General features: G+C 51.2%; 1 protein-coding gene across 1 annotated transcript; it reads right to left on the reverse strand.

Annotated features, from left to right (window-relative positions):
• Window positions 1-2,413: 2,413 nt before the first annotated feature.
• LOC130869825 (CD177 antigen-like) lies at window positions 2,414-24,924 on the reverse strand. Its single transcript, XM_057762278.1, has 21 exons — window positions 24,867-24,924; window positions 24,635-24,775; window positions 24,245-24,430; window positions 23,094-23,213; window positions 22,841-22,960; window positions 21,523-21,663; window positions 21,115-21,300; window positions 19,414-19,533; window positions 19,093-19,212; window positions 17,150-17,290; window positions 16,759-16,944; window positions 15,437-15,559; window positions 15,110-15,229; window positions 11,408-11,548; window positions 11,110-11,295; window positions 9,128-9,247; window positions 8,782-8,922; window positions 4,701-4,841; window positions 3,777-3,962; window positions 3,557-3,691; window positions 2,414-2,846 (listed from the first exon to the last, which is right to left on the reverse strand). The coding sequence occupies exons 1-21, from the start codon at window positions 24,916-24,918 to the stop codon at window positions 2,641-2,643; spliced, it is 3,012 nt and encodes a 1,003-aa protein (XP_057618261.1). The 5' UTR covers window positions 24,919-24,924; the 3' UTR covers window positions 2,414-2,640.
• Window positions 24,925-25,708: the final 784 nt, after the last annotated feature.

Genomic DNA, 25,708 nt, shown 5'->3' on the forward strand with positions numbered 1-25,708 from the left:
GCGGGGGGGAGGGGGCAATATGTGGGAGGAGGGGGAGGGAAATGGGAAACGGGGAGAAGTTGGAAATTAATTAAAAAAGAATAAAAATAAATAAAAAAAAAAGCTCTTTGCCTTTGCATATGAACTCAGACTCCTGGTGGTCTCTGTGGGACTCATGATGTGGGCATAACAGGTGTAGCACTGAGAGAGGACATTCACTGTGCAGACAAGCACAGATGGATGTTAGAGAATGTGTGTCGGGGGGAGAAGCAGATGAAGGGGTAGACTCTGAAATCAAATTTGGAGAGCGGAGAAAGCAAGCAGACACATGTTGGGAGTTCCAGCAGCCTGTGGTACTCCATCACCATGCCAACTATGCAGATTCGGCTGTTGTCTTTGGGCATTTCTAGAAAGCAAGCATGGGCCAACAGGAACAACGCAAAAAAGCTGATGTTGGAATGGAGATGGTAGGGGGTTCTGTTGTGCCCTGGTTACAGAGACCCCAAGAAGACCACCAGAGACACAGACTCACCGAAAAGCAAAAGCAAGGTTTAATCACGCAGCACAAACCGCGGTAGGGACCTCGTCTCACATACCGATGCTGTGGGGGCCAGAGGAGGTACCCCACCATTTTAGGCAGGGTTTATAAAGGCAAAACCCCACAAATCTACAGTTATGGGCATAAGGGGTATGGGTGACTCTCTGATTGGCTGCAGTCTAGGGAACTTCCTGCTCTGCTGATATCCACCTTGGGGCCTAGCACAGAATGGAGTTGGCTTTGTCCCTTCATTTCCTCCTGTGAATCCCATGTCAGCTGTGGTCCCAGAGCCAGTGTCTTTGTGGATGGCTTTTGGAGAGCCAGGTTAAGTACTGTTAAGGAGGATTAAAGTGATGGGCTTGGTCGCTGCCTCAGCCTATCTAGGACTTGCAGTCCAGCACATGAAGACCCAAGGTTGATCTCTGAAACCCGAGTGAAAGCTGCCTGTTCTCTTCCCCATTCCTTCCATATGTGAGCAATGCTCACATACGTGCTAACTGTATGCTCTCCTCTGCTCCCATGCCTTCCCCCTGCATCCCATCAAACCAGGAACTACGATGAACCTTCCGATGCCTAAGCCACATTTTGACAGGCAGCAGAGCGACTAATTCACTGAGGGACCCTGAGGACTGGGCCCGCTGCTTCTGTGCCCCTAGGTTCACTCTTCTTCCCACTTCCCCCTGGTGTGGATGTCAGATCTATGGGAACTGCCTTATTTGGCCTGCGTGCAGGGTCCCAGGAGGACCATGACACTGGAAAAAAGTCTCCACTCTGTAGCATGAGGGCTAGCTTGTTGGGGTTTCTGTCCCACTTGGTACCCCACAGTCGGCAAGGTCCCAAAGAAAATCACATAGAGGTCTCCATAAGATTATGAACTGATTGGCCCATTAGCTCAGGCTTCATATTAGCTCTTATATCTTATATTAACCCATTGTTCTTATCTATGTTAGCCACATGGCTCTGTACCTTTTTCAGTTGGGCAGATCACATCCTGCTTCTTCGGTGGTCTGTGCAGGACTCTGGAAAGAGCTTCCTTCTTCCCAGAATACTCCTGTTCTCATCGCCCCGCCTCTACTTCCTGTCTGGTTGACCCACCTATACTTCCTGCCTGGCCAATCAGAGTTTATTTAAAACATGATTGACAGAAGACAGACAATTCTCCCGCAATACCACTCCTCTCTCACAGAGCCTGAAACTCTGAAATGTGAGTTTCAGTCTGGCATGAAAATGTAACACCTGTGTTTGAGTGACTGCGTGTGTGTTGTATGGATGTGGTGTGTATGGTGGATGTGGTGTGGGTGGATGTGTGAATGTTGTGTGTGTGTGTACATTGTGTGTGTATGTTGTATGGATGTGTGTGTAGTTGTGTCAATGTGGTATGTTGTATGTCTGTATGTTGCATGTATGCGGTATGTGCGTGTGGTGTATGTATGGTGCATGTGATGTGTCTGTGTTGTGTGGATGTGGTGTATATGTGTATGGTATGTCTGTGTATGGTGTGTGTAGATGTTGTGTGGATATGGTGTGTGTGTGGTGTGTGTATGGTGTGTGTGTTCCCTGATCCTTACCCTTTCAAGCCTACAATAGCAGCAATTACCTGGTAATGGCCCTAAGAAACTGTATCAAGCCTTATTCTCTCCTCCCGTGTCAATAACCCCAACTTGTATCACTCAGAGCCTCTTACCGAGCTACTCAGGAGAGGTGAAAGCCCTTTGCTGTGCTCCTGGCCCCTCCCAGGTCACAGTGAGGCCCAGCATTTTAGGTGGCAGCACCCTGAGGGCTCTGTGGGCAGACACAGGAAGGCTGGCCTTGGCAGCAGGTCTCTCATGATCCCACTGCCTGCCGTCATCTGCTCGCATAAAGAGAAACCCAGTATTTGGAGAAACAACAGCAACTTTATTATTCCACATGTATGGCCAATATGTGGGTGTCCACTGGCACAGGGTGAGATCAGTGGCTCCCATATATCAGTATCAGTGATGAGAGGTGAGGGATCGGGACAGCATGGGCAGAAGGTTCCAAGTGTAAGGTCTTAGGTTATGATGTCAGAGGAGGGCTGGGTATGGGTGGCCAACAGGGATTAAGGATTGCAGGGAAATGGGTTCAGCAGAGAGGACAAAGCCCTACAAACAAAGGGCTAAGAAGAGCCCCAGCCCTAACACCCAAGCCAGGGAAGAGGCCGAGACACCTCCATCCAGAGGCTTTTGATCATTTTCATCCTCAGAGAGTTCTTTTGTGGAGAAGATCCCGATTGTTTTAGAGCCACCCAGTAAGGTTTTGGCAGGTGAGGACATGCATCCCTGAAGGCTCAGTGTGGAAGACACTCCACCTGGAGGGTGAGGATCAGTCAGGGGTGCCACAGTCCAGCAATGCTGGGAAACTCTGACCCAGGAATCCCAGACCCATCCTTCTCCCCCAAACCTTGAATCTAACACCTGCCTCCCTTCCCCCACCCAGGGCTCCAGGTCCCAGTTCCAGTTCCACTCCCTGACAGGGCTAAAGGGCCAACCTTTAGCATAGTGAGTCCAGGCCTGTAGTAGGAGCTGCGGGCCTGCTTTTCGTCCTGCCTGGCTCCCACACGGATAGCTTTACACCAGAAATAATTACACAAAAACTGTATTCTTTTAAACACTGCTTGGCCCATTAGCTCTAGCCCTTACTGGCTAATTCTCATATCCTGATCAACCCATCTCTAATAATCTGTGTAGCATCAGTCTGACCAAAAAAGATTTAGCATGTCTGACCTGGCGGCTTGCTTCATCGCTTCTGGCTCTGAGAGGAGCTGCCCTACATCTGAGCTCACTTCCTCTTCCTCCCAGTATTCTGTTCCGTTTACTCCGCCTATCTAAATTCTGCCCTATCAGATGGGCCAAGGCAGTTTCTTTATTAGCCAATGACCTTTCTCCATCACAGGCCCAGCTCTTCTCCCTCAGACCCAGGGGTCCAGGCCCAGCCTCCTTCCATCTGAGGTAGCCTCATCTTGATACAACCCTCCATCCTCAAACCCTGGAGCCCTGGCTCTTTCCTTCCCACACTCACCTCCCTGGAGCACAAGGTCCCCTTTATAACAGCGAGTGGTCCCCTGAGGGCAGGTGACAAAGTTGGTGTTCTGAAAGCAGGATCCAGACAACTCTACACACACCGGACACTGCAGGTCTCCAGGGGGAGGGACATCTGAGGACAGAGAGAAAGGTTGGGGCACACTGCATGCTCTCAACGCCAGCCACCAGCTTAACCCCCAAATGTCTGGGTCCCATACTTGGACGAGGGAGGGAGCTCAGTAGGACACTGCTGCTGCTGGCTTCATTGCACAGGTTGGAGGAACAGAAGCGTGTGTAGGAAGCTACCAGCATTCCAGGGGGGCTGGAGTATATGGAGATACCACTGTTGTCCTCTGCCCCACGCCCAGAGCAACCTTTGCTCCCTAGTAGGAGTGTCCTTGGTCCTGTGAGTATAAGAGAGTGAAAGCTGGGCTGGGAAGAGGAGGGTGACAAGGTCTGGGAGCCCAGTTCTTGGGTCCCTTGAAGCTCCCAGTCACAGGAAGGACACAATTCAGCATGTTCTGTGTCAGTCAAAGCCTGAAGCTCAAGCCTGGATCCTTCTGCACCGCCCTCTTGCAGACCTTGCTGCACACTGTCTCCACAGTCTCCCTGAGCCCCTCCCACAGGCTGCAGCCTCACTGTGCTCACCATCTCTTCTACCCCCTTCCTTCCCCCTCTCTCCCCCTCCCTTCCTCTCTCAGTTTCTCTAGCTCTTTGCTTCACTCTCTCTCTTGCTCTCTCTTGGAGAGTCTCAGCCCACCCTGGTCTTGAATTCACTATATAGGTGTGGATGGCACTAAATCTCAATTTCACTGACTCCTCTTTCCCAGCACTGGGATTACAGGTGTGCCCAGTTTACCTAGTGCTATGGATCAAACTCAGGGCTTTTGGCATGGTAAACAGACATTGAACCAACTGAGCCACACCCAGCCCGAGAATGCTTCAAATGATGGAGGTCATCAGGGCCCCTTCTGTTGTTCCAACACTGCTCTCATCTCTGGCCTTGGGGCTACCGTACACCACCACCCAGCAAGGCAAGCCCAGAAAGAGGAGGAAGTGGGCAGGAACTGCAGGACACAGAACCCAGGGTAGGGCTGTGCTGGCCTGGTGCAGGAGTGTGGTCCTCGTCTCATCCCACATACCTACGTCTATGAGGAGGAGCGTCTCCTGACATAACTCCTTAGGTTCACACACTTTGGTCGACAGAGCAGACCACTCGACAGCTTCCTTAGCAAAGCCAGTGCCAAGCTTCAACATGACCCCCTTGTAACATGTCAGAGCACCTGTGGAGAGGAAAACCGTCAGGATTAGTGAGAGTCAGGGAGTCACCACGTCTGCCCCTCAGCTTCCGGGCTAAGAGCGGCCATCATGCTCCAAGTCATACTTCCCATGCCCTGGCTGTGACATCCCCGTCTGGATTAAGGGACTCAGAAGTCACAGTCCCCAAGCCTGTATCTCTGTTCACCCTGTTCCTCCCTGAGCACCTGCTCCTCTCAAAGCCTCCTGAGGAAGACTTGCTCCTCCATTCTATACTCCCCATGGGGTTTCATGGAAGGTGGTCTCAAGCTACCTTTACCTTTTGTGTGTGTTTGTGTGTGCACACATGTGTGTATTCCTGTTCATGTGTGTATGCGTGCATGTGGAAGCCAGAGGAAACCCCAGCTGCCATCTTGAGTGAGTTACACATCTTGCTTCCTGCAGCATGTACTTTCAGTCACTGATTTCATCTCTCCAGTCAAGCTTCTCCTTTCTTATTTATATATTTTTATTACATATGTGCGCGCGTGCGTGTGTGTGTGTGCACGTACGTGTGTGTGTGTGTGTGTGTTTGCGTGTGTGCATATGTGGGTTTCTGTATGTGCCACAACTTCGGGAGTTAGTTCTCTCCCTCCACCACATGGGACCAGGCAGTGAATTCAGGTGCTTTAACCTAATGAGCCACCTCAGCTACCCTTGACTTGTTTTTCCAGACAGGGTGGCTCAGTGGTCTGAAGCTCTTGAAGTAAAGCCAAGTAGGCTAGCAGGACTGGGCAGCAAGTTGTGGGGTCTGCCCATCGCTGCTTTGCCAGGGCTGGGATTACAAGCATGTTCCACCATAGCTCTCTTTGTCTGTCTGTCTGTCTGTTTGTCTGTCTGTCTGTCTGTCTCCGTGTGTGTGTGTGTGTGTGTGTGTGTGTCTTTCTCCAAGGGTGCTAGGAATTGGACTTAGGTTTTTATGTTTGCATAGCAAGCACCTATTTCCTGAGCCACCTCACCAGCTAATAGATCTCTTTGGACTGAGAAGCCCTAGATTCCAGAGAGATCACTAGGTTGACCTCTAGTGAGCACTGGGCCTGCTCGGTGCCTGGATACAGAAATGACTGCACAGATGAGCCCACTGCATCCACTGTGTGTGTGTGCATGTGCCTGTGCCTGTGCGTGTGTGTGTGTGTGTGTCTGAGACAGGCTCTAGCTGCGTGGTCCAGGCTGGCCTCCCTCTGTCAGTCCTCCAGCCTCTACCTCTGGGGCACTGGGACTGCAGAGCCAGCTCCTGTCTTCACTGTTGACAGGACTGCCTCACTTCCTCACCACAGCTCCACAGCAGGTGGCAGCATTCTCAAGGGAGGGAAGCAGAGGCAGGAAGTGTTGGGGGTTTGTCCAGTGTCATCCAGGCAGGAGGTAGCAGAGCTGGCCTCGGAATTTTGTTCAGTTTCTTTAGGGTCAGGGTTGAACACAGCAGTCCAGTTAGAGGACCTTGAGCTTGACCTTCCCTGACTACCTCACATGATCATCACATGACCTCATGTGCCCCAGGATGCAGAAATTCTGGGATCTGGGACTGGGTGTTCACAAGCGCATCCTCTTGATGGCCCCCAGTGCGGCGCTGGCCATCTCCTCATTTCCCAGGGGAGAATGTGCAGCTCAGCTGCCCCGCTCCTGCAACCAGATCTGCACTCTCTGCTCCATCCCACCACATCCTCCCCATCCTGCTCAAAGGTGGCTCCTTCCCCTGGGGCACAAGAGGCAGAGCTGCCCAAATTCTCATCCATGTTTTCCCTCCAGCCCCTGCTGCTTTCTCCAGGAAACCCTGTGGCTTCTGCTGCACAGCAACTGCAGCACCTGAGCACTGTGGCTGCCTCTAATGCTGCCCCCCAGCTGCAAGATGACAGGGCCTGCCTTTGCCTGCCTGTCCTGGTCTCTCTGATCCCCTCTTTACTTCTCCCCCACTTTCTTTACCACCCAGCTCTTACAGGGGTCCTCTTAAAGGATAAGGTAATCCTGTCAGGCCTGAGAAACTCTTGAGAAGCCCTGAGAAGACAGAAACTTCTGTTAGGTCCCCATCTTCTCCAGAATAAGATCTGACTTCTTAAAATGGCTGATGGGGCCCTTATTCCTGAACCTTTGCAAGAGCTTCTCCCCCCACCACACACATTCTGTGCTCTTAGCCTCTGCCAGTGGGTTTTGCTGAACCCCAATAAGCATTTGCTAAATGCCCAACTGAACCCAATCAGGGACAGCGATGCTCCTCCAAGGGTTGTGTTTCATGCAGCATGCATGGGTTTTCTATGTACGCTATGTGGAGATGTGAGGGGTGCACACGTGCTGTGTACAGATGTATGATGTGTGTGGTATAACCTAGTATGTGTGTTGGGCAGGTGGGTGTTCTGTATTATTTGTATTTAGTTTGGGTGTGGCCTGTAGCATGTGCTGTGAGTACCTTGAACTATGGGTTCTGTTGTAGGGAGGGCTCATGAGGTTTCTGGGGTTCCTCATGTAAATGAGGAACACAGGATCCAAAATGTGTGGGATGCGATATATGAAGCACAGTGTGACGATGCATGTTTGCATGTTTGTGGCTGTTGTGTGGCATGCACAGTATATGTGGAATGTGCTTTCTCTTTTTAAGGAACGATTACTCTTATGTGTACGAGATTCTGCCCATGTGTGCCTGTGCATCACATGTATGCAGTCCTTGCAGAGGCCAGAAGGGGGCATCAGATCCCTAGAACTGGAGTTACAAACATGTTGATTACCCTGTGGGTGCTGGGGGTTGAAGCTAGGTCCTCAAGAAGAGCAGTCAGTGCTCTTAACAGCTGAACCATCTCTCTAGCCCTTGGGATACATTTTAAAACCATACTGTAGACTGTCAGTGTTTCATAATCTTAGAAACAAAAAACAGACTTAATTAATGAGCACTAATCAAAAGGAAGAAGAACGGTCTGGCCTCTGCCTCCCCGACTATCTTTTGCAGCCTTCCATGGTTCCTCAGGGAGAAAGTTCATCCTCAGCTGGGTCTTGCAAGGGGTTCTGGCCACCAGGATTCTGCCTAGCTCTGCACCCCATCACATTAGGTGTCATCCTGCCTCCCTGGCTTTGGTGATTTCTCTGCTTGGAGTAGTTCTGCCTTCATCCTAGAATCATCTTGTCTTCTTGGAAAGTGAAATCACAGCTCAACACCACCAGCACTCCATCCTCTTGTTGAGTCTGTCTGTCTGTCTGTCTTATGTCAGGGCCTCTGCAGTCATAGTTTTCTGGTGACAAATCTTTTCTATTTTAATGTATGTATACATGCATGTGTCAAAGCCAGATGAGAATGACAAATGTGCTTTTCTATTGCTTTCCTCCTCAACCCTCCCTCGAGACAGTGTCCATCATTGGCCTGAAGACTGGCAATCAACAAGAGCCTCCTGTCTCTGCCTCCCACAGCACTGGGTTACAGTTTGCACCTGCCTTACGGGAGGTGGTCGCCTTGCATTTACAGACAGGCTGTCGCCAGGCTCAGGATATGCTAATTGTTGTTCTGCTCCTTCTTTGTAATTTGGAGGACACCTGGGATAGGGATGCTAATTCAGCCTACATGACAGAGCTGGCACACAGAGCAGGAAGATAGGAAGATGTGACAGAGAGGGCAGAGAAAGATGTAAAAGTGACTAAAGTCATTCACCTGGTTACCTGGGAAACAGAATGCTAATGAATTTACCCTCAGTTTACGTTTTGGTATAAAGGCTGTTTAGAGAATAAACGCTAGGAATTTTCAGGTTGTGAATTCAGGATTTCATGAGGGATCCCTGAGAATCTCCCTCCAGATAAAGCCATGTGAGTTGTGTCTTTAATCCCATGCCTCCCCTCTGGTCCCGAGAAATAATTTATGGTCGGGGCTGGTCCCAGACCATGACACTTTTGGAATCCCATATCCCATAAGGATCATCTTGCCTTGAGGTCGTAGCACAAGGTGTCACTTACTTTTGTTCATTTGCTGCCTGTCTAGCTGAGGACCGCAGTCCTCACGTACAACCATGGGTCCAATTGTCTGGGTGCCATTGAGCAGGTTGCAGTCTGGCTGGGATATGCAGCCCTGCACCCTCAGATTGGAAATGATCTTCCCTAGGATAGGAGGAGAGGGGAGAGAGAGACTGCTCACATATGCAGGTCATGGGTGCCTTGCAGGCGAGGCAAGCCCTGCTCTGCTCTGGGAGGCTGGCTCCTTACTCATTCCCTGGCTCAGTTTACCTTTCTTCCCCAGACACCCAGCACCCCCCCTCCCAGCCTACCATGTTCAGACTCCCAGGGTCTCTACGTCCAGACTTACCTCCCCTGAGCCTGACATCTCCATTGTAGCAGTGTGTGCTGCCTGCGGGGCAGACCTGCATGGGTGCGTTCTCACAACCATCTTCGGAAAGGCAGAGTGGGCAGCGCAGTCTGCCTGGGGCTGGGAAGTCACAGACACAGTGAGGAGCAGTGGGAGTCTCTGGGTTTGGATCAGTTACCCCTTCTTCGTTCCCCAACATGCCTCAGTCTCCCTAGCAAGCCCTCCTGGGCTCCTCTCATGCAGGTCCGACCACAGGGAACTGAGGCTGTGGTTAGGAGGGCAGGAAGAGCCTGCAGAGACCCTAGGGCTGCGCATAGGGAGAGCTGTGAGGACCCTTGGGGCTAGAGGCAGACTTTGCCGAGTAAGGGGAGGGGGCATCAGGGAAGCAACCAGTAGCTTTACTCACAGTTTTTACTAAATAGTTGAGAAAAATCCCCTCATCACAACATAGTCCAGAACACAGAAACACGAAGCCTGCCAGTTTAGCACCACACAGGGGTAGTGGGCAGCACGAACCCAGTGTCCAGTAGGAGGAAGAAATACAAAACCCCAGACGAGAGGCGAGTGAACCAAAGCCAGCCATATGGAAAGAGGGAAAATACGGAGGGAAAGCAGGGCTGCTGGGACCAGAGTGTGAGGCTGGGGGTCTGTCAGAAGCCCACCCAGGGGGTCAGTGGGCAGGTTCAGCAGGTGAAGCACCGGTCACCAAGGCAGACCTTCTGAGTTCAACCCCTGGGACCCACAAGTTGGAGGACAAAACAGCTTTGCCCGGCTCTGCTCCACAGACTCCCTGGTGCCTCTGGGCAACCCCCACTCATAATTGAACAAAATGAATGAAAAGAAAAAGCAAAAAGATCCGGAGCTGGAGAGGTGACTCAGCAGTTAAGGATGGATAATGCCAATGGGAACAGGGGCTGTCTCTGATTCTGCTGGTTTTCGGAACCCTACTCCTCATACTGGGTTCCCTTGCCCAGTCTGAATACATGGGGAGGTGCTTAGTCTTACTGCAACTTGATATGCCATGTTTTATTGATATCTATGGGAGGCCAGCCCCTTTCAGAACAGAAGTGGAGAGTGGGGGTGGGGACAGGCGTGGGGGGACTGGAGGAGAGGAGGAAGGGGGAAACATTGGTTTGCATGTTTAAGGAAAAAAAGGCCCCGGCAGTTGCACCAGGACCTATCCCAGGTGCATGAACTGGCTTTTTGGAGCCCATTCCCTATGGTGGGATGCCTTGCTATGGGGGAGGGGCTTGGTCCTGCCTCAAGTTGGTATCCCAGACCTTGTTGACTCCCCAAGGAAGGCCTTACCCTCTCTGAGGAGTGGATGGGAGGTGGGAAGTGGGAGGTGAAGGGGGCCGGAAAGGGGGAGGAAGGGGAAACTAGGGTTGGTAGGTAAAATGAAAAGAAAAAATTTTAATAAAAAATATGAAAAAAAGAGAATTGATAACACCCATGTAGAGGACCTAAGTGTGGCTCCTAGCACCCATGTTGCCAGGCTCACAACTTATAACTCGACCTCTAGGGAATCCAATGTCCTCCTCTGGTCTCCACAGGAACCTGTGCACATGTGTGCACACACAACTAAAACTAAGGTCATTAATAATAATAATAATAATAATAATAATAATAATAATGAGGAGGAGGAGGAGGAGGAGGAGGAGGAGGAGAAGGAGAAGGAGAAGAAGAAGAAGAAGAAGAAGAAGAAGAAGAAGAAGAAGAAGAAGAAGAAGAAGAAGAAGAAGAAGAAGAAGAAGAAAAATCTGCTTAATTCAGGATTGCGAGAAGAGGTCAGCTGGGGGAGTTTGAAGTGCAAGTGAGAGAAGGCAGAGGAGGGACTGGGGCCCTGGAGAGGAGGGACTAGGGCCCTGGAGAGGAGGGACTGGGGGCCCTGGAGAGGAGGGACTGGGGCCCTGCTGTGGAAAAAACAAGGGCACCATGACTCCTTCTCCCCAGCAGCTGGCTTCCCCAAGGCCCTCCCTCACCTGTCACAGAGGGTGGAGCCCAAAGAGGGACTGTGTTAGACAGGTAATTGCAGAGGTCTCCTAGGCGGCATACTCGGGTGTAGGAGGTGACAGACAGCCCTGGGCCCTTCCTGTGCTCTGTGACTTTGGCCTCTTGGTCCTCAGCTGTTGTGCAGCCTTTTGTGAGAATCCACCTCACCATCTCTCCTGGACAGACAGAAATGGGCAGGCTGGGGTGGAGGTCGCCTTTTGTTGCCCAACAGATCTAAGGGAGCAGGGCCAAGTAAAAGGGTGTCTGTCCCCAGAGGGCCCGTCTCACCATTCTCTATCATCATCAACGTGTCTTGGCAGCCTTCACCCACACCACAGGTTGTCTGGCCAGCTGTCCACTGGAGAGGCAGCTGTGATACATTCCTTGTGATCTCCAATGTTCCATGCTGGCATTTCAGAGCCTCTTCAGCTAGAAAGAGGAGAGAGAGCAAATCCCTCTCAGTATCGAACTGACTCTGGCGGGACTTCATTCACAGACATCAACAAGAGCCTTCTCTCCTGCAGTTCAGGGCAGGAAGCCTTGGTGCCTGTGCCGTCTAGTCCATGCCCTCAGGTCCCCAGATCTAGCCGTGAGAAAAGTAGCCCATATAAAGGTTAATGCTGGTAGAACTCACTCAGTCCCCTCTTGAAGGTCTAACGTTAGAGAGAGGCAGAAGAGGAAACAGAGGCTGGGTCAGAGAAGGTCATACTTCCAGGTGTGCCGGATTCCTACTGGATCCTCTTTCCCTACCATGGCTCCCTATTGCCTTGCTCTCATTATTGAGGCTGCCCATGGCTCTCCGTCCTGTGTGTTACAGGCAATATACTTAAGTACATCATGGGGACGCATTAGAGTCCCCACTTAAATGTTGCCTTCTGCACCATATCTAAAGGCCCCTTGATTCTCTATGATTTTATTTTCCTTTATTTATTTATTTGGGTTTTCAGGACTGGGTTTCTCTGTGTTACAGCCATAGCTATCTTGGAACTAGCTCTTGCAGACCAGACTGACCTCAAACTCACAGAGATATGCTTTCCTCTTTCTCCCGAGGGCACGGATTAAAGGTGCGCACCACCATCACCCGGCATGATTTTTATTTCTATGAAGCAAGGTCACGGGGGTCCCTAGAACTACATACAGGTGTGGATGGCCGAAGATGGAGGAGAAAATGGGAGTCTGTCAAGTAGAAGTTGGAGACCCAAGGCTGCCCCGAATCAGGCTTGTGGACATGCACGGCATACGCACACTGTGGAGTATGCTGTTTTCCTTTTAGACGGGGTCTCGTGTAGCTAAGGTTGGACTCAAACTTGCTGTTTGGGATGATGACCTTGAACATCGAATCCCCCTGCCTCTACCTCTCAAGTGCCTGGATGACAAGCATGTGCTATCATTGCTGGCTTAGTTTCTACTGGGGGTGGAGCCCAAAGCTTCATGCATGAGAGCTCACTGTGAAAGCAAGAGGCCCCAAGTTCAGATCTCTAGTATCCCACGAAATCCCAGCATTAGGAAGTGAGACAGGTGAACGTTGGGAGTCTGGGCTAGCCAGCCTAGTGGGCACATACCATACACACACCACACTCACAAATACGTACGTCACCATTGGCCATGCCAGAGGATCAGGGAGCTGCAATTGAAGTTCCACCAGGAGGGAATCCCCTGATGGGTCAGCCTCATATAGGCAAGGCCACGGGACTACAGACCAAAGAATGTTTTCTGCTTCTGCTGTGCCTTTACATGTTTGCTGCAGCTCCCTTTCTCTGGTATCTAGCATGGTGTGAGTAGACGCGGGGAGATCTCCACTGCCTGTAATGTAGTGTGTTTATCTCCTGGGAACATCCCGTTCTAATGGGCATTTTTACCTGTGGACTACCAAGAAGATGACCCCTCCCTAAGCTGCACTGTCTAATTGATAATAATGACAGCTTGCACAGAGTTTTGATGAATAGAAATAAATACAAGGATATGTATTGTGTCCCTTTAGCCAGGGTCTGTGAGTCTCACCTAGGGAGCTGCATGGATTGTAGCTCGAGTTAATGACTAACAGTGGAGTCCCAGTAGCCCAGCTAGTTTAAATTCTTTTAACCTTAGTCTTGGGAGATGTGTTCACAGATCTCCGAGTGCATCACAGCTGAAGAAAAGCTTTGAAAATCACAAAGTTAGATTAAGATGTTTTTGTTAAATAGCTTTGAGGTGGAAAACCCAAGACAATAATCTAAAGTCTTAGAAAGGCACAGAGTTGAGTGAGGAACTCTTTGAGGTCAGGGAACGAGAACAAAGCAGCCAGTTATTATTACTGGCTGACTACTCTCCTTGCTAGGTTTGGTTGATGATCAAAGGTGATGATTAATTCCTTATACCCATTTCTGTCTCACTCTCTTGATATATATTAAAAAACTATTAATGAATGGATATGCACCCTTAAAGATTTAAAGTAGAGCTGATTCCTTTTCATACATAAAAGCTTGGGTTTATGATTCCTTTAAGATTCCTTATCAGATTATCTTTCAAGATAAGGAGTAAAATAATTGGCCCTTTCTTTGTAACTGCAAATGCAGCCTGCCAGTAAAAGACCTGAGGAGAACACCTTGCTTGCCACATGGTTAATCTGTAACAAGTTACTTGGGTATGGATGTATGTGGGCTCCTGGGGTAATTTGTTTTTCCCCTGTATTATATAAAATGTTTAATCCTGTGAGGGAGGTGGAAAACATGTCTTTCCCTATAATCATTCACTTGGGAAATGGAACGCAACTGTTTGACTCTTGTGCTGCCTGGAAGAGTCTGTTGGGGCATAAAAGCTGCGAAACAACATGAGAGGAAAGAGAGAGACAATAAAAAAGAGAATAAAGAAGGAAAGCATCAAGAGAGTTTGTGAGTGTCTTTTCCTTTCACTCCCCACTCCCTCACCCCCACTCTAGACAGCAAATTCTAGCCTTGTCACTATGTGGATCCTGCCAAGGCCCTGTATTGCTGGAAGCTGACCCCCAAGACAGTGGTAAAAAGTGCATTATATTAATAGTAATGAAATATATGTTAATACATTTAAAAGAACAAGAAAGAAATGTCATTTAAAAAAAAAAAACAAGCCAGGTAGTGGTGGAAGCAGTGGTGCACGCCTTTAATCCCAGCACTGGGGAGGCAGAGGCAGGTGGATCTCTGTGAGTTCGAGGCCAGCCTGGGCTACAAGAGCTAGTTCCAGGACAGGCTCTAAAACTGGGAAGGAACTGCGGATCATTACATGAAATGAAATAAAACGGATTCCGAAAGAAACATTTCACGTGTTCTCTCATGCTAAAACACATGCACACACACATGCATTCATGCACACACATGCACACACACACATGCACACCCATAAATTTGTATATCTATGATGCGAAAGAAGAAAGGAGACTATTGGGGAAAAGAGGGGGCTAGCAAAAGAGGGACGAGAGAGAAGGAGGTAGTTGGGGGTCAAAGTACACAACACAGCTGAATGAAAATGCCAGTATGAAACTCACCACTCTGCACAATGAAGACATGATAATAAACTAAAAGGAAGCAATGAGAAAGCTCTTCTTGCTCTCAGGACCCCTGCTGGGTGTCACAGCACTGACAACAGCATGGAATCCCATGCAGAGTGACCACCTTGCACCTGGACTTTCCTTCCACTCAGCCCTCATCTCCAACACCCACAGGCTCACCTGGGCCAGCACACAAGTGGGGTCCAGAGGACAACTTAGGATGGGTTCTCTCCTTCCACTATGTGGGTCTCAGGGGCAGAGCTCAGGTCAGTAAGGATGATACTCACTAAGCCACCTCACCAATCACTGGCCACAGTCTCTCCTTGGTCCAACACCTCCCAACCTCCAGCAGTCTCTCTGGAGAATCTCCTCCCAGGCAAACACTGGAGAGTGATCTCATGGAAATGGCTACTTTGGGTTGCCTCTGTTGGTGGTTTGGGGTACCCCACAAGTATCCTGTTGCTTGGGGGCTGCAGCATACAACTCACCTAGCTGAGGACCGCAGTCCTCACGCACATCTATGGGTCCAATTGTCTGGGTGCCGTTGAGCAGGTCACAGCCTGGCTGGGACATGCAGCCCTGCACCTTCAGATGGGAGATGAGCCCTCCTACGATAGGAGGAGGGGGAGAGACAGAGAAGGGCACACACAGAGCTCACAGGCAGATCATGTGAGCCTCAGAGGCAAGCCCAGCTCTGGAGGCTGGCCCCACACTCCTGGAAGCTCAGTTCCTTTACTCAGTTTACCCAGCTCTCTCCCTCCCAGCTTACTGGCTTACTGTATTCAGTCCCCCAGGGGCCCCGTGTCCAAGCTTACCTCCCCTGAGGCTGAGGACTCCATTGTAGCAGTGCAAGCTGCCTGCAGGGCAGACCTGTTCGGGGGCATTCTTTGGACAGCCATCTTTGGAAAGGCACAATGGGCAACGCAGGGACCCCGGACCTGAGAGACAAGTCACAGTGAGGGGCAGTGGGAGGCCCCAGTGGTCCTAAGAATGAAGTTAAGTTATTCGGTGCCCTCGGGTCTCATGGTGGCTCAAAGACAAAAACTCTGTGTCCTAAGAGGGCATCATGCCTGAAGACAGGAAAGACTGTGGAGACCCCAGGCCTGAGTGCCTGAGCCTGCCAACCAGCAGTGTCTTCTGTGACCAGACAGAGAGATGGACTTGGCCAAGGATGGGAGGGGGTGTCCTGGAAAGTACCAGTGACTTCAAAGTCTATTAAAAGCTCAAGGAGGACAGGTACCAACATTCCAGAGAAGACCATCGCATATTCTGTTTAACAAACATCAGGGAAGGCCAGTGGGAAGTTACAAGCCAGGATCCTTCCTGGAGAAGAAACATGGCAGACCCCCGTTAGTGACTAACCCCAGCAGAGAGAAAAGGACTATTCGGGATGGCAAGGTCAGACTGTGGCAGACCCCCGTTAGTGATTAACCCCAGCAGAGAGAAAAGGACTTTTCGGGATGGCAAGGTCAGACTGTGGCAGAATCTGCCGTGATTTAGCATCAGAAAAGTCATCATCAGATGGCTCTGTAGGTAAAGTGCTTGCTGCAGAGTCCCGAATCCCAAAGCCACATGGAATGGCATAGTCTCAGAATGCCAGAGCTGAGGAGGTGGCAATGAGCTGGTCCCTGGGCTCAATGGCCAGCCAGTCTACCCTAATGAGTGAGCTCCAGGCCAATAAAAGACCCTAGTCTCAAAATATAAGGCGTATGGCTTCTGCGAAATGTCATCTGTGCCTTTTGGCCTCCACTCTTGTGCGCGCGCGCGCGCGCGCGCGCGCGCGCACACACACACACACACACACACACACACACACACACACACACACACACAAAAGAAAAACCACCAGTTCGCTGTTCTGTGACTATGAGAAGTGCTCCTGGGAGTTCAGAGGTGCAGATTTCAGGGCACGTGGGAGAAGAAGGGAATAGGTGGAGCCAGAGAGAGGGGTGAGGGAGTAAGGGAGAGAGCCAAAAGTCCAGGTGGGACGGGGTGGTGGGACGGGGCGGGGCGGGGCGGGGCACAGCAAGGGACAGCCTGAAATGAACACCTTTAGTGATCTCTTTAGAACCACAGTTCGGTCCTTCATTCTGTCATCCCTTCCCCTGCTCCTGTGACCCCCACTTCCCTCTAGCACCTGTGACAGGTGGTGGGATCCAGAGAGGATGGGTGGAGGACAGGTCATTGCAGAAGTCCCAGTGGCGGCACACGTGGGTATAAGAGATAATGGAGACGCTGGGGCCTGTTCTGTGCCGGGTGATTCGGGGCTTGTGGTCTTCGTCTGCTGTGCAGCCTTTGGTGAACACCAAGTTCACATTGGGTCCTGGAAGGAGAGAGGGAGACCGGGAGGGTCAGGATGACGGGGCTCGTGGTGGAATGTTGTGCCTCGGGGAGGTGGGCGGCCTGCTGGTGGTGAGATGGTGGGTGGGGACTGGGCGCTGGGGCGTGGCCTCGAGAATTCCAGGCAAAACTCCGGGGGCAGGGCTGAGCCAGAAGGGGCGGGTCGCACACCGAGGCTCCGGTCTCACCATTCACTATGAGTAAGACTGTTTCCTGGCACCCCTCGCCGATTTTACAGGTCTCCCAGCTGGTTGTCCAGTCCAGGGGCAGCGACGACACTTTCCTTAGGGCTTCTACTTGCCCACTCCTGCATTCTAGGGCCTGAGCACCTGGGATAGGAGGAGAAAACCTATAAAGGAGGTCTCTCAGCTTGACTTCCGGGATTACCGGCTAGCCACCCTAAACCGCCTCTGTACTTGCTACATGAAGCAGTGACACACAACTCAAGTCGTTAAGTCAACCAACATTGTGAGACAGATTAAAACTCAAACAAGGCCAACATGGCACTGGGGATTAAGCTACTTGTCGACAAGTTTGACGACCTGAGTCCTGAGTTTGGTCCCCAGAACTCAGACAATGGAAAGAGAAAACCAGTTCCCTGAAGTTCCTCTTACCCACCCCCCCCCCCCCGCCACTCACACAGCATAGCCATGTGTGTGCACATGAACACACACACATAAATAGGTAAATGTACTAAAAAAATAAATAAAATGCAAACAGGAACATTTGAGGAACCCACTCAATTCTCTAAAATGTTTGTGTGTGCATGCATGTGTATGTACAGTTGTGTGAGCATACAGGTGTGTGAGCATGTATATGTGTGTGTGGATATGTGTGTGCGGGTGTGTGAGCATGCATGCCTACATACAAGTGTGCCAACATGCATGTGTGTATGCATGTGTGTGTGCAGATGTGTGTGTATGCAAGTGTGTGAGCATGCATGCTTATATACAGGTGTGTGAGCATGCATGCCTACATACAAGTGTGCCAGCATGCATGTGTGTGTGTGTGTGCAGATGTGTGTGTATGCAAGTGTGTGAGCATGAATGCTTATATACAGGTGTGTGAGCATGCATGTGTGTATGTGCGTGTGTGTGCAGATGTGTGAACATGAATGTGTGTGTGCTTTGTGTGTGCACATGAATGTGGAGGGCAGAGGTTGATTCTGGGTATCTTTCACCTTATCTTTTGAGACACAGACTCCCACTGAACCCAGACCTTATTGACTGGCATAGCAGGGGCTCTGGGAATTCATGTTTCTTCCCTCCCCTCTCTCAACCCCAGTGCTGGGGTTTGGATGTGTGCTGCTCTGCTCAGTTTTACACTGTGCTGGGGTTTCAAACTCTGGACTTCGTGCTGTGTGGAAAGTGTTTTCCCTGCTGAGCCGTCTCCCCAGGCCCCTCTGCATTCTCTCTTTGAGGCTCTGAGGGTTAAGACGACACAGGCACATTAGGAAACTGAGGCTGGGACAGACAAGACCAGGCACTTAGGCAAGATAATACTCCTAATCCATTTTCTGTCTCTACGATAGCTACTCTTTCCCTTGCATCCCTTCTGAGAAACTCCACCGCCACCCACACCTGCCAGGTGAGTGCCACTGTGGCTGCACAAGTAGGGACACTCCCTGAGCCCCCACTTGAGTCCTGCATTCTCCGCTCTCCGATTTTCTTTCCAATGGAGTGAGGCTGCTGGGTATCATAGATGAGGATGGGAGAAGGGGATGGAGAGACTGGAGGTGGTTAAAAGGAGCCCTGAGACCCAGGCTGACGCCAGGACTGGGTGTATAGAATGGGGACAAACAAGCAGGTGCACCTGGCCCTTTCCCACTGAGCCTGTCCTTCCGTAAGGAGGGCCACATGAGCTCACTAGTTCCAGAATTATCCAACACTCCCCTCAATGCTTTTGTGTCCTGGGTCACACTCCCAGTCTCTTTTACCTGGATACCTTTCGATGCTGCTGGCACAGCCTCCCTGAAGAAACCCCCTCCCCCAGTTGCTTGTGCACATCTGAGCAAGTGATGCTCTGGGCTGGCTAGCCGTGGTGAGTGGCTCTGGGTGTCCCACACTCCACAGAGATCATCCTGTCAGGGCTGCAGTGCAGGGAATGCGCTCCTTTCCTGTATGAAACTCACCTGACTGGGGCCCGCATTTCTCACTCACTCTTATGGGTCCGATGGCCTTGGTGCCCTCAAACAGGTTGCAGCCTGACTCTGGCATGCAGCCCTGCACCCTCAGATTGGTGGCTATGCCCCCTAGGAAAGGAGGAGATGGGGAGTGACAGAGACACGGACATAAGGATCATGCAAACCTCAGAGGCAAGCCCAGCTCCAGGAGGCCTGCCTTGCCCCGCTCTGGGTCTTATGCCATGTCTGTCTGTTCTCACTTCCCAGATACTGAATCTCAACCTCCAGTCCTTCTCATCCACTTGGTAGGGTCGCCATGTCCAGGCTTACCTCCCCTGAGTCTGAGGACTCCACTGTAGCAGTGTGTGCTGCCTGCAGGGCAGACCTGCTCAGGTGCGTGTTCACAGCCACGTGTCGACAGGCAGTGTGGGCAGCTCAGGGTTCCTGGGACTGGAAGCAGTAGATGCAGTGAGGGACAGTAGGGATTCTGGATTGGGTTCAAAGGACTCCCAACTCATTCCCCCAGCATGCCCCACTCTCTCTTGTACAGGCCCAGCTGCAGGAGTAAAGGGGTAGAGAGTGCAGAAGAGGCCTCTGGCCAAGAACATAAGAGGTGCTATTTTCTTAGAAGGGGTCTGGGGGAGTTTCTGAGGCTGGACAAGAGACATGAACTTAAATAAGAAAGAATGAGAGTACCTCAAAGGAACCACTGACTTTACTCCAAACTTATTTTTTGAAAATATTTATTTTTATTATTTATAATAATGTGTATTTTTGTGTAGGTGGAGGGTGAGGGGTGGGTTTGCATATGTGTGTTTAGGTGCCTCAACTTCAGGACTTTGGAATTAGAGTTACAGGCTATTGTGAGCCATCCAAGGTGAGGGCTGAGAACTATACTTGGGTCCTATGGAGAGCAACAGTTTTCTTAACACCGAGCCCTCCCCACCCCAGTTTGCTCCCAGCTTCTGCTAAATAACCAAGGGAAAGAGCGCTGTCCTGTTTCAAAATAGGAAGATGCAAAGCGTTGTCTCAATCTATTTTTGACACCAGGCAACAAGAAGGGAATGTTCTAGACTAATGTTCAACAGGAAGAGGAAGTGCAGAAGACACTAAATGTGACATTAGGGTCCCAAATCAGCCTTAGAGAAAGCAGGATGAGCCAGGCAGGAGCAAGGCCTCTCTGAGGTTGGTGGTTCAGCATCAGAAAACAAACATGGGAGAGTTAGTGAGGTGCATGCAAACAAGGCCAGCACAGGGATACAGGAAGGACCATAGAAGAGATGCACAGCCGGAACCTGGAAGTCATTTGAGGTCAAGGTGGAGGGAGCTAACAGGCTGCCAGTCAGTAGAGTTGGTGGTGATTTTAAACAGCCCCAAGGGTGGGATGTCACTCACTGGTCGAGCCCCTGCCTAGAATCCTCCAGTGAGGGGTTAGAGATGTGGCTCAGTGGTAGAGCCCCTGCCTAGGTGATGTGGGAAGTCCTTCTGTATATGTGTTGCTTTTATTGGTTAATGAATAAAGAAGCTACTTTGGCCTGTGATAGGGCAGAATAGAGCTAGGCTGGGAAAACTAAGCTGAATGCTGGGAGAAAGTAGGCAGAGTCAGTGAGATGCCATACAGCCACCACAGGAGACAGACACACTGGAACCTTGCCCGTAAGCCACAACCACATGGTGACACACAGATTAATAGAAATAGGTTAACTTAAGATGTAAGAGGTAGCCAATAAGACACTAGAGCTAATAGGCCAAGCAGTTATTTAATTACTACAGTTTCTGTGTGGTTATTTTGAGTCTGGGCGTCCAGGAACAAAGGAGCAGCCTCCCCCAACACCTAGAATCCCCCATTGAGGGGCTGGGGGTGTACCTGCTTAGCTTGTGCAAGGTCCTGGATTCCATCCCCAGTACCACCAAAAATTTAGAAATTTGCAATAAAATAAATAGCCCCTGTGTGCTTACTTCTATCCCATAGCCCTGTCTTTCCTCGAGACAACCCCTTCCCCTCTCTAGGGATTCTTCCTACTCTGGTACCTGTGTCAGGGGGTGGAGTCCAAAGATTTTCAGTTGTAGACAGGTCATTACAGAAGTCCTTGTGGCGGCACACATGGACATATGTGATGATAGAGATTCCAGGGCCTGTTCTGTGCCTGGTGATTTGTGCCTCTCTGTTTGCAGCACTAGTACATCCCTTAGTGAGAACCATGTGAAATTCTTGTCCTGGAAAGAGAGGGAGGCTGCTGGGAGCACAGACCTCCAGGTCCTAGTGAGAGGTAGTACAGCTGCTAGCGAGGAAGGGCCCAGGCACAGGAGGGGTTCACCTGTTCGTGAAGGAGTCCTAGATTTCAGTGCCAGGGAGGTGGGTTATGGAGTCACTCCCAGGATGTGGTGGGAGGGGCATGCAGTGGGAGTGACTAGTGATAGGGCGGGGCCTCTTCTTACCATTCTGTATTAGCATCAATGTTTCAAGGCACCCCTGGCCCGCCTCACAGATTTTCCAGCCAGTTGTCCAGCTCAGGTGCAGCTCTGATACATTCCGTACAGTGTCTAAGGCCACACTGTTGCAGTCCAGAGCCTGTGGACCTGGATCGGGAGATGGAACTCACCTCAGGGGCTTCCCCAGGCCCCAAGAGATCCCTTTCTGATGGGACACATGTCATAAACACTAACAGGTTGGCCCCTGTTTTATAAACCTCTCCTGTGCTACTAGAGGCAGCAGTTTTCGGTGTCAGTGATATCCCGCCAAATCCTCAGGCCTTTCCATCTGCTTGGGTAAAAAGGTCAACACCGAGCTGGGGAGATGAGACTCAGTCAGTGTAGTGTTCGCTATGCAAGCATGAAGGCCTGAATCTGGGATCCGGAACACTCAGGGAAAAGCTGGGTGTGTGTTAGGGCTGGAGTGGTGGCTCTTCCTGCAGAGGATCCGAGTTCAGATACCAGCACCTGCCTCAGACAGCTTGTGATCAACTATAACACCAGGGACACCCTTTTCTGGCCTGTCTGGGAGCCTTCACACATAAACACACACACTAAAAAAATACTCTTCAAAACTCTGGGTGTAGGGCACATGCGTGCAATCCCAGTCCTAAGGAAGCAGAGGCAGGTGGATTCTTGGGGCTCACTGACCACCAAGTCTGGCCTAATTGACAAACTTCAGACCCTTGACATCACACACACACACACACACATACACACACACACACACACTCCATCTCAAAGGAGGTGGGTGAAGTTCTTGAGGGTGATGTCTAAGGTTGGTTTCTGACCTTCACACGCATGTACACAAGGGGGCACACACGTCCACCCATTGACACATGAACACACTCACACCCACTAAAACAAAAGCTGCCAAGAGACCTCGACTTTTCCAGGCCCATGCAAAGAAGGCTGGTATCATTTCCCGCAGAGCCCCAGCACATGGTCTTGAGCTGACTGCTGCAGAACACCACAGAGGAACCCCCTCTCAGCAGCCTTCCTCCTCGCCCCTCTGTTCCACCCAGAACACCTGCATTTAGTTCAACATTAGCTGTGGCTGTGTCTCCCGTGTTCTGCCCGTGACCACACCCCTTTCTTGTCTCCTGCAGCTGGCACACCTTCTCTAGCCCTCCAGTCACCCTCTGGAAGGGTCCTCGTGCTCCCACAGTGAGTGGTAAGCCTCTGGACTTCTTGGGAATGGCTGGCCTTGGTTAGTGGCTCTAGGGTGTTCCACACTTTATAAGGATGATCTCGTGCTGAGGCTCAGCCTCGTTTTCTTACTCACCCAACTGAGGACCACACTTTTCACTCATATCCAAGGTCCCGATGGCCTTGGTGCCGTTGAGCAGATTGCAGTCTGGCTGGGGCATGCAGCCCTGAACCTTCAGATTGGTAATTATGTTGTCTAGGCAAGGGGAAGAGGATGAGAGGAAGAGGTTTGGGCAGGGAGAGAAAGCTGACAAACTTTCCAAATCTCAGGCAAACCCAGCTCCAGGAGGCCAGTTGCACTTTCTTGCAGGTTCAGTGCCCAAACTTACCTCCCCTGAGCCTGAGGACTCCGCTGTAGCAGTGTGTGCTGCCTGTGGGGCAGACCTGCAGGGGTGCGTTCTCACAACCATCTTCAGAAAGGCACAGTGGGCAGCGCAGGGTCCCTGGGGCTGCAGGCGACAGATAAGGTGAGGGGCAGTGGGGAGGACCTGGCTGTGGTTCAGACACCTCCTCCCTACTTTGTTACCCAACATTTCTTCCTGAGGTTCTCCTCATATAGGCCCAGTTTCAGGGATTTCAGGCTATGATCTAGCTGGGGAATCAAGGACAGAAAGGGTATGGAGGTGATGAGAGACCCTGGGACTGAGGTCAGAACGGGGCTGTGGTTTCATCCACAGCTTCTGCTAAACAGTGAAGGAAAGTGAGGATTTGCTCAGCAAATCCTCCAGTGCACCACTGCCCAGATGTCACGTGACAGCAGCAAGGCAGGACTAAGTCCCAGGCCAGGGCTGGGGAGACATGCCTTGGCAACATGAGGATCTGCTTTCAGTTCCCAGCACCCATGTATAAAGCTAGGTGCACTTGTCTACTGATGATCCTGATACTTAGGTGGCAGAGCCAAGTGGATCCCTGAGGCTGGCTGGTCGGCCAGCCAAGAATAATCCCTGAGCTAGTTCCAGGTTCCAAGGAGAGACCTCACTGCAAAGACACTAACTAGATGGTTTATAAGGAAGAACACCCCAAGTCAGACTCTGGCTTCTTTACATACGCATGAGCATGCCCCTAGGTAAAGGAAACACAGAAGCCTATATGAGAGCCACCCAGAAAGAGGCGCCATGCTGGAAGAGTGTGGGGGGGATGAAGCTCCAGAGTTGAAGGCTGGTGGTTCAACATCAGAAAATATAGCTAGCTCATAACTCCAACCCTGTTGTAGAATGTTGGCAGGAGTGTTCTGAGGCAGGATGGAGGGAAGAGAGGGTGGGAAGAGACAGAGGGTGAGTGAATTGGAAGAGGGAGAAGGACAGATGTGCAGTAAAGGGTGGGATGGAGCCAGTGAGCTGGCCAAACTTTCGTTGGCAAGTGAGTGTTTGTAAAAGAATAATCCTGTGTGCTGATTTCTCTCCCATAGCTCCACCCCTTCCTTATAGGACTCCCCCCCCCCCCCGCCGTCCCCTCCTGTCATTCTTCCTCCCTGTGGCACCTGTGGGTGTGGGTAGGTCTCCAAGAACTTCAGTGCTGGACACATCATTGCAGAAGTCACTATGGCGACACACACGGATGTAGGAGACGATAGAGAGTCCAGGACCGGTCCTGAGCCAGGTAACCTGGGGCTCTTGGTTCTCAATCTTAACACAGCCCTTGCTGATCAACAAGTTTATTTGGGGTCCTGGATGGAGAAGGGAAAGCAGGTGGAGGTGGGGATTGGGATTCCTGGATCCTGGAGTGAGTGTGGGCATCCCGGAGTAGGTGAGATGCTAAGAAAGAAGGGAGCGGACATGGATGGGTTGCACCTGCCGCCGAGGGAGAGTCCCTCCCAGGGATGCGGGATGCCCAAGGGCAGTGGGACCGGGCTCTTCAGGGGGTTTCTTACCATCCTCCAGCAGCATCACCAGGTCTTGGCAACCATCCCCAACCTCGCAAGTTTCCTCGCCGGTTTCCCACATAAGGGGCAGCTCTGAGGCATTGCGCACAGCCTCTATTTTGCCGCTTTGGCATCTCAGAGCTGGTACACCTGGAATGGGAAGATCAGCTTCATCTCAGTCAGTTACCTTGTTTCACCTCCTGGGACAGATGTCCCCTTCCAGGTGGGATTTCTCACGTACCGGGTAGCACAGTCGTGACACCGAGGAGGGTCAGCACTGGCATAAGGTTCATGACTCCTGTCCCTGGCTAGAAATGCCTCCAGTGCTCTTAAAACAGGAAATGCAACCCTTTTATACCCAGGATTACCCAGGGCAGCTCAGGAAACGGGGGGAGTTGCCATGCAATAAACACCAGGCCAGAGCCCCACCCTGAATCTACTGCTAGACTGTTTGGATAGTCCCTACCCTTGGACTGAAGAGTACAGACCCAGCCTTCAACCCTTAGAACCAGGAGGGATCCAGCTCCCAAACCCTCCTCCCTTGGGCTCAAAGATCTTGGTCTAAGCCTTGCCACTAACCCAGGGGTCCACATCCCAACAGCTTCCCGAGAGCTAGGAGTCTAGGACCCAGCCATCCTTTCCTCAGCCCTAGGGATTCAGACCCCAAGCCCTCTCCCTTGGACTTAGGAGTCCAGTCCTCATCTTTCTTCAGGCTGACAGTTTGAGAACCTAACTATCCTCCCTCAGATCCAGGGCTCCAGGCCCAGCCCTCCTTCCTCAGACCCAGGACTCCAGGCCCAGCCCTCCTTCCTCAGACCCAGTTTTCCAGGCTCCAGGTCCACTTCCTCAGACCCTGCTCCTTCCACGGTAAGAACTGGAGTTACCCTGCTCCCCATTGACCCAATGGCACTTCCCTTTGAGCCACCCATGGGGCCCCTACCATGTTTCCCATTTCTTCATCTCAGGGCTACTCGGCTACCTTCCAATCAGGTGGGGAAATGGGTCAACTCTCTGTGAGGATATTGCAAAATGTCCCTCAGGCCTTCTTGTTTCTGGTTTCTGTCCCCCACTGGTAATCTCTGT

The sequence above is a fragment of the Chionomys nivalis genome, chromosome 2 (genome assembly GCF_950005125.1).
Source record: "Chionomys nivalis chromosome 2, mChiNiv1.1, whole genome shotgun sequence".
NCBI lineage: Eukaryota > Metazoa > Chordata > Mammalia > Rodentia > Cricetidae > Chionomys > Chionomys nivalis.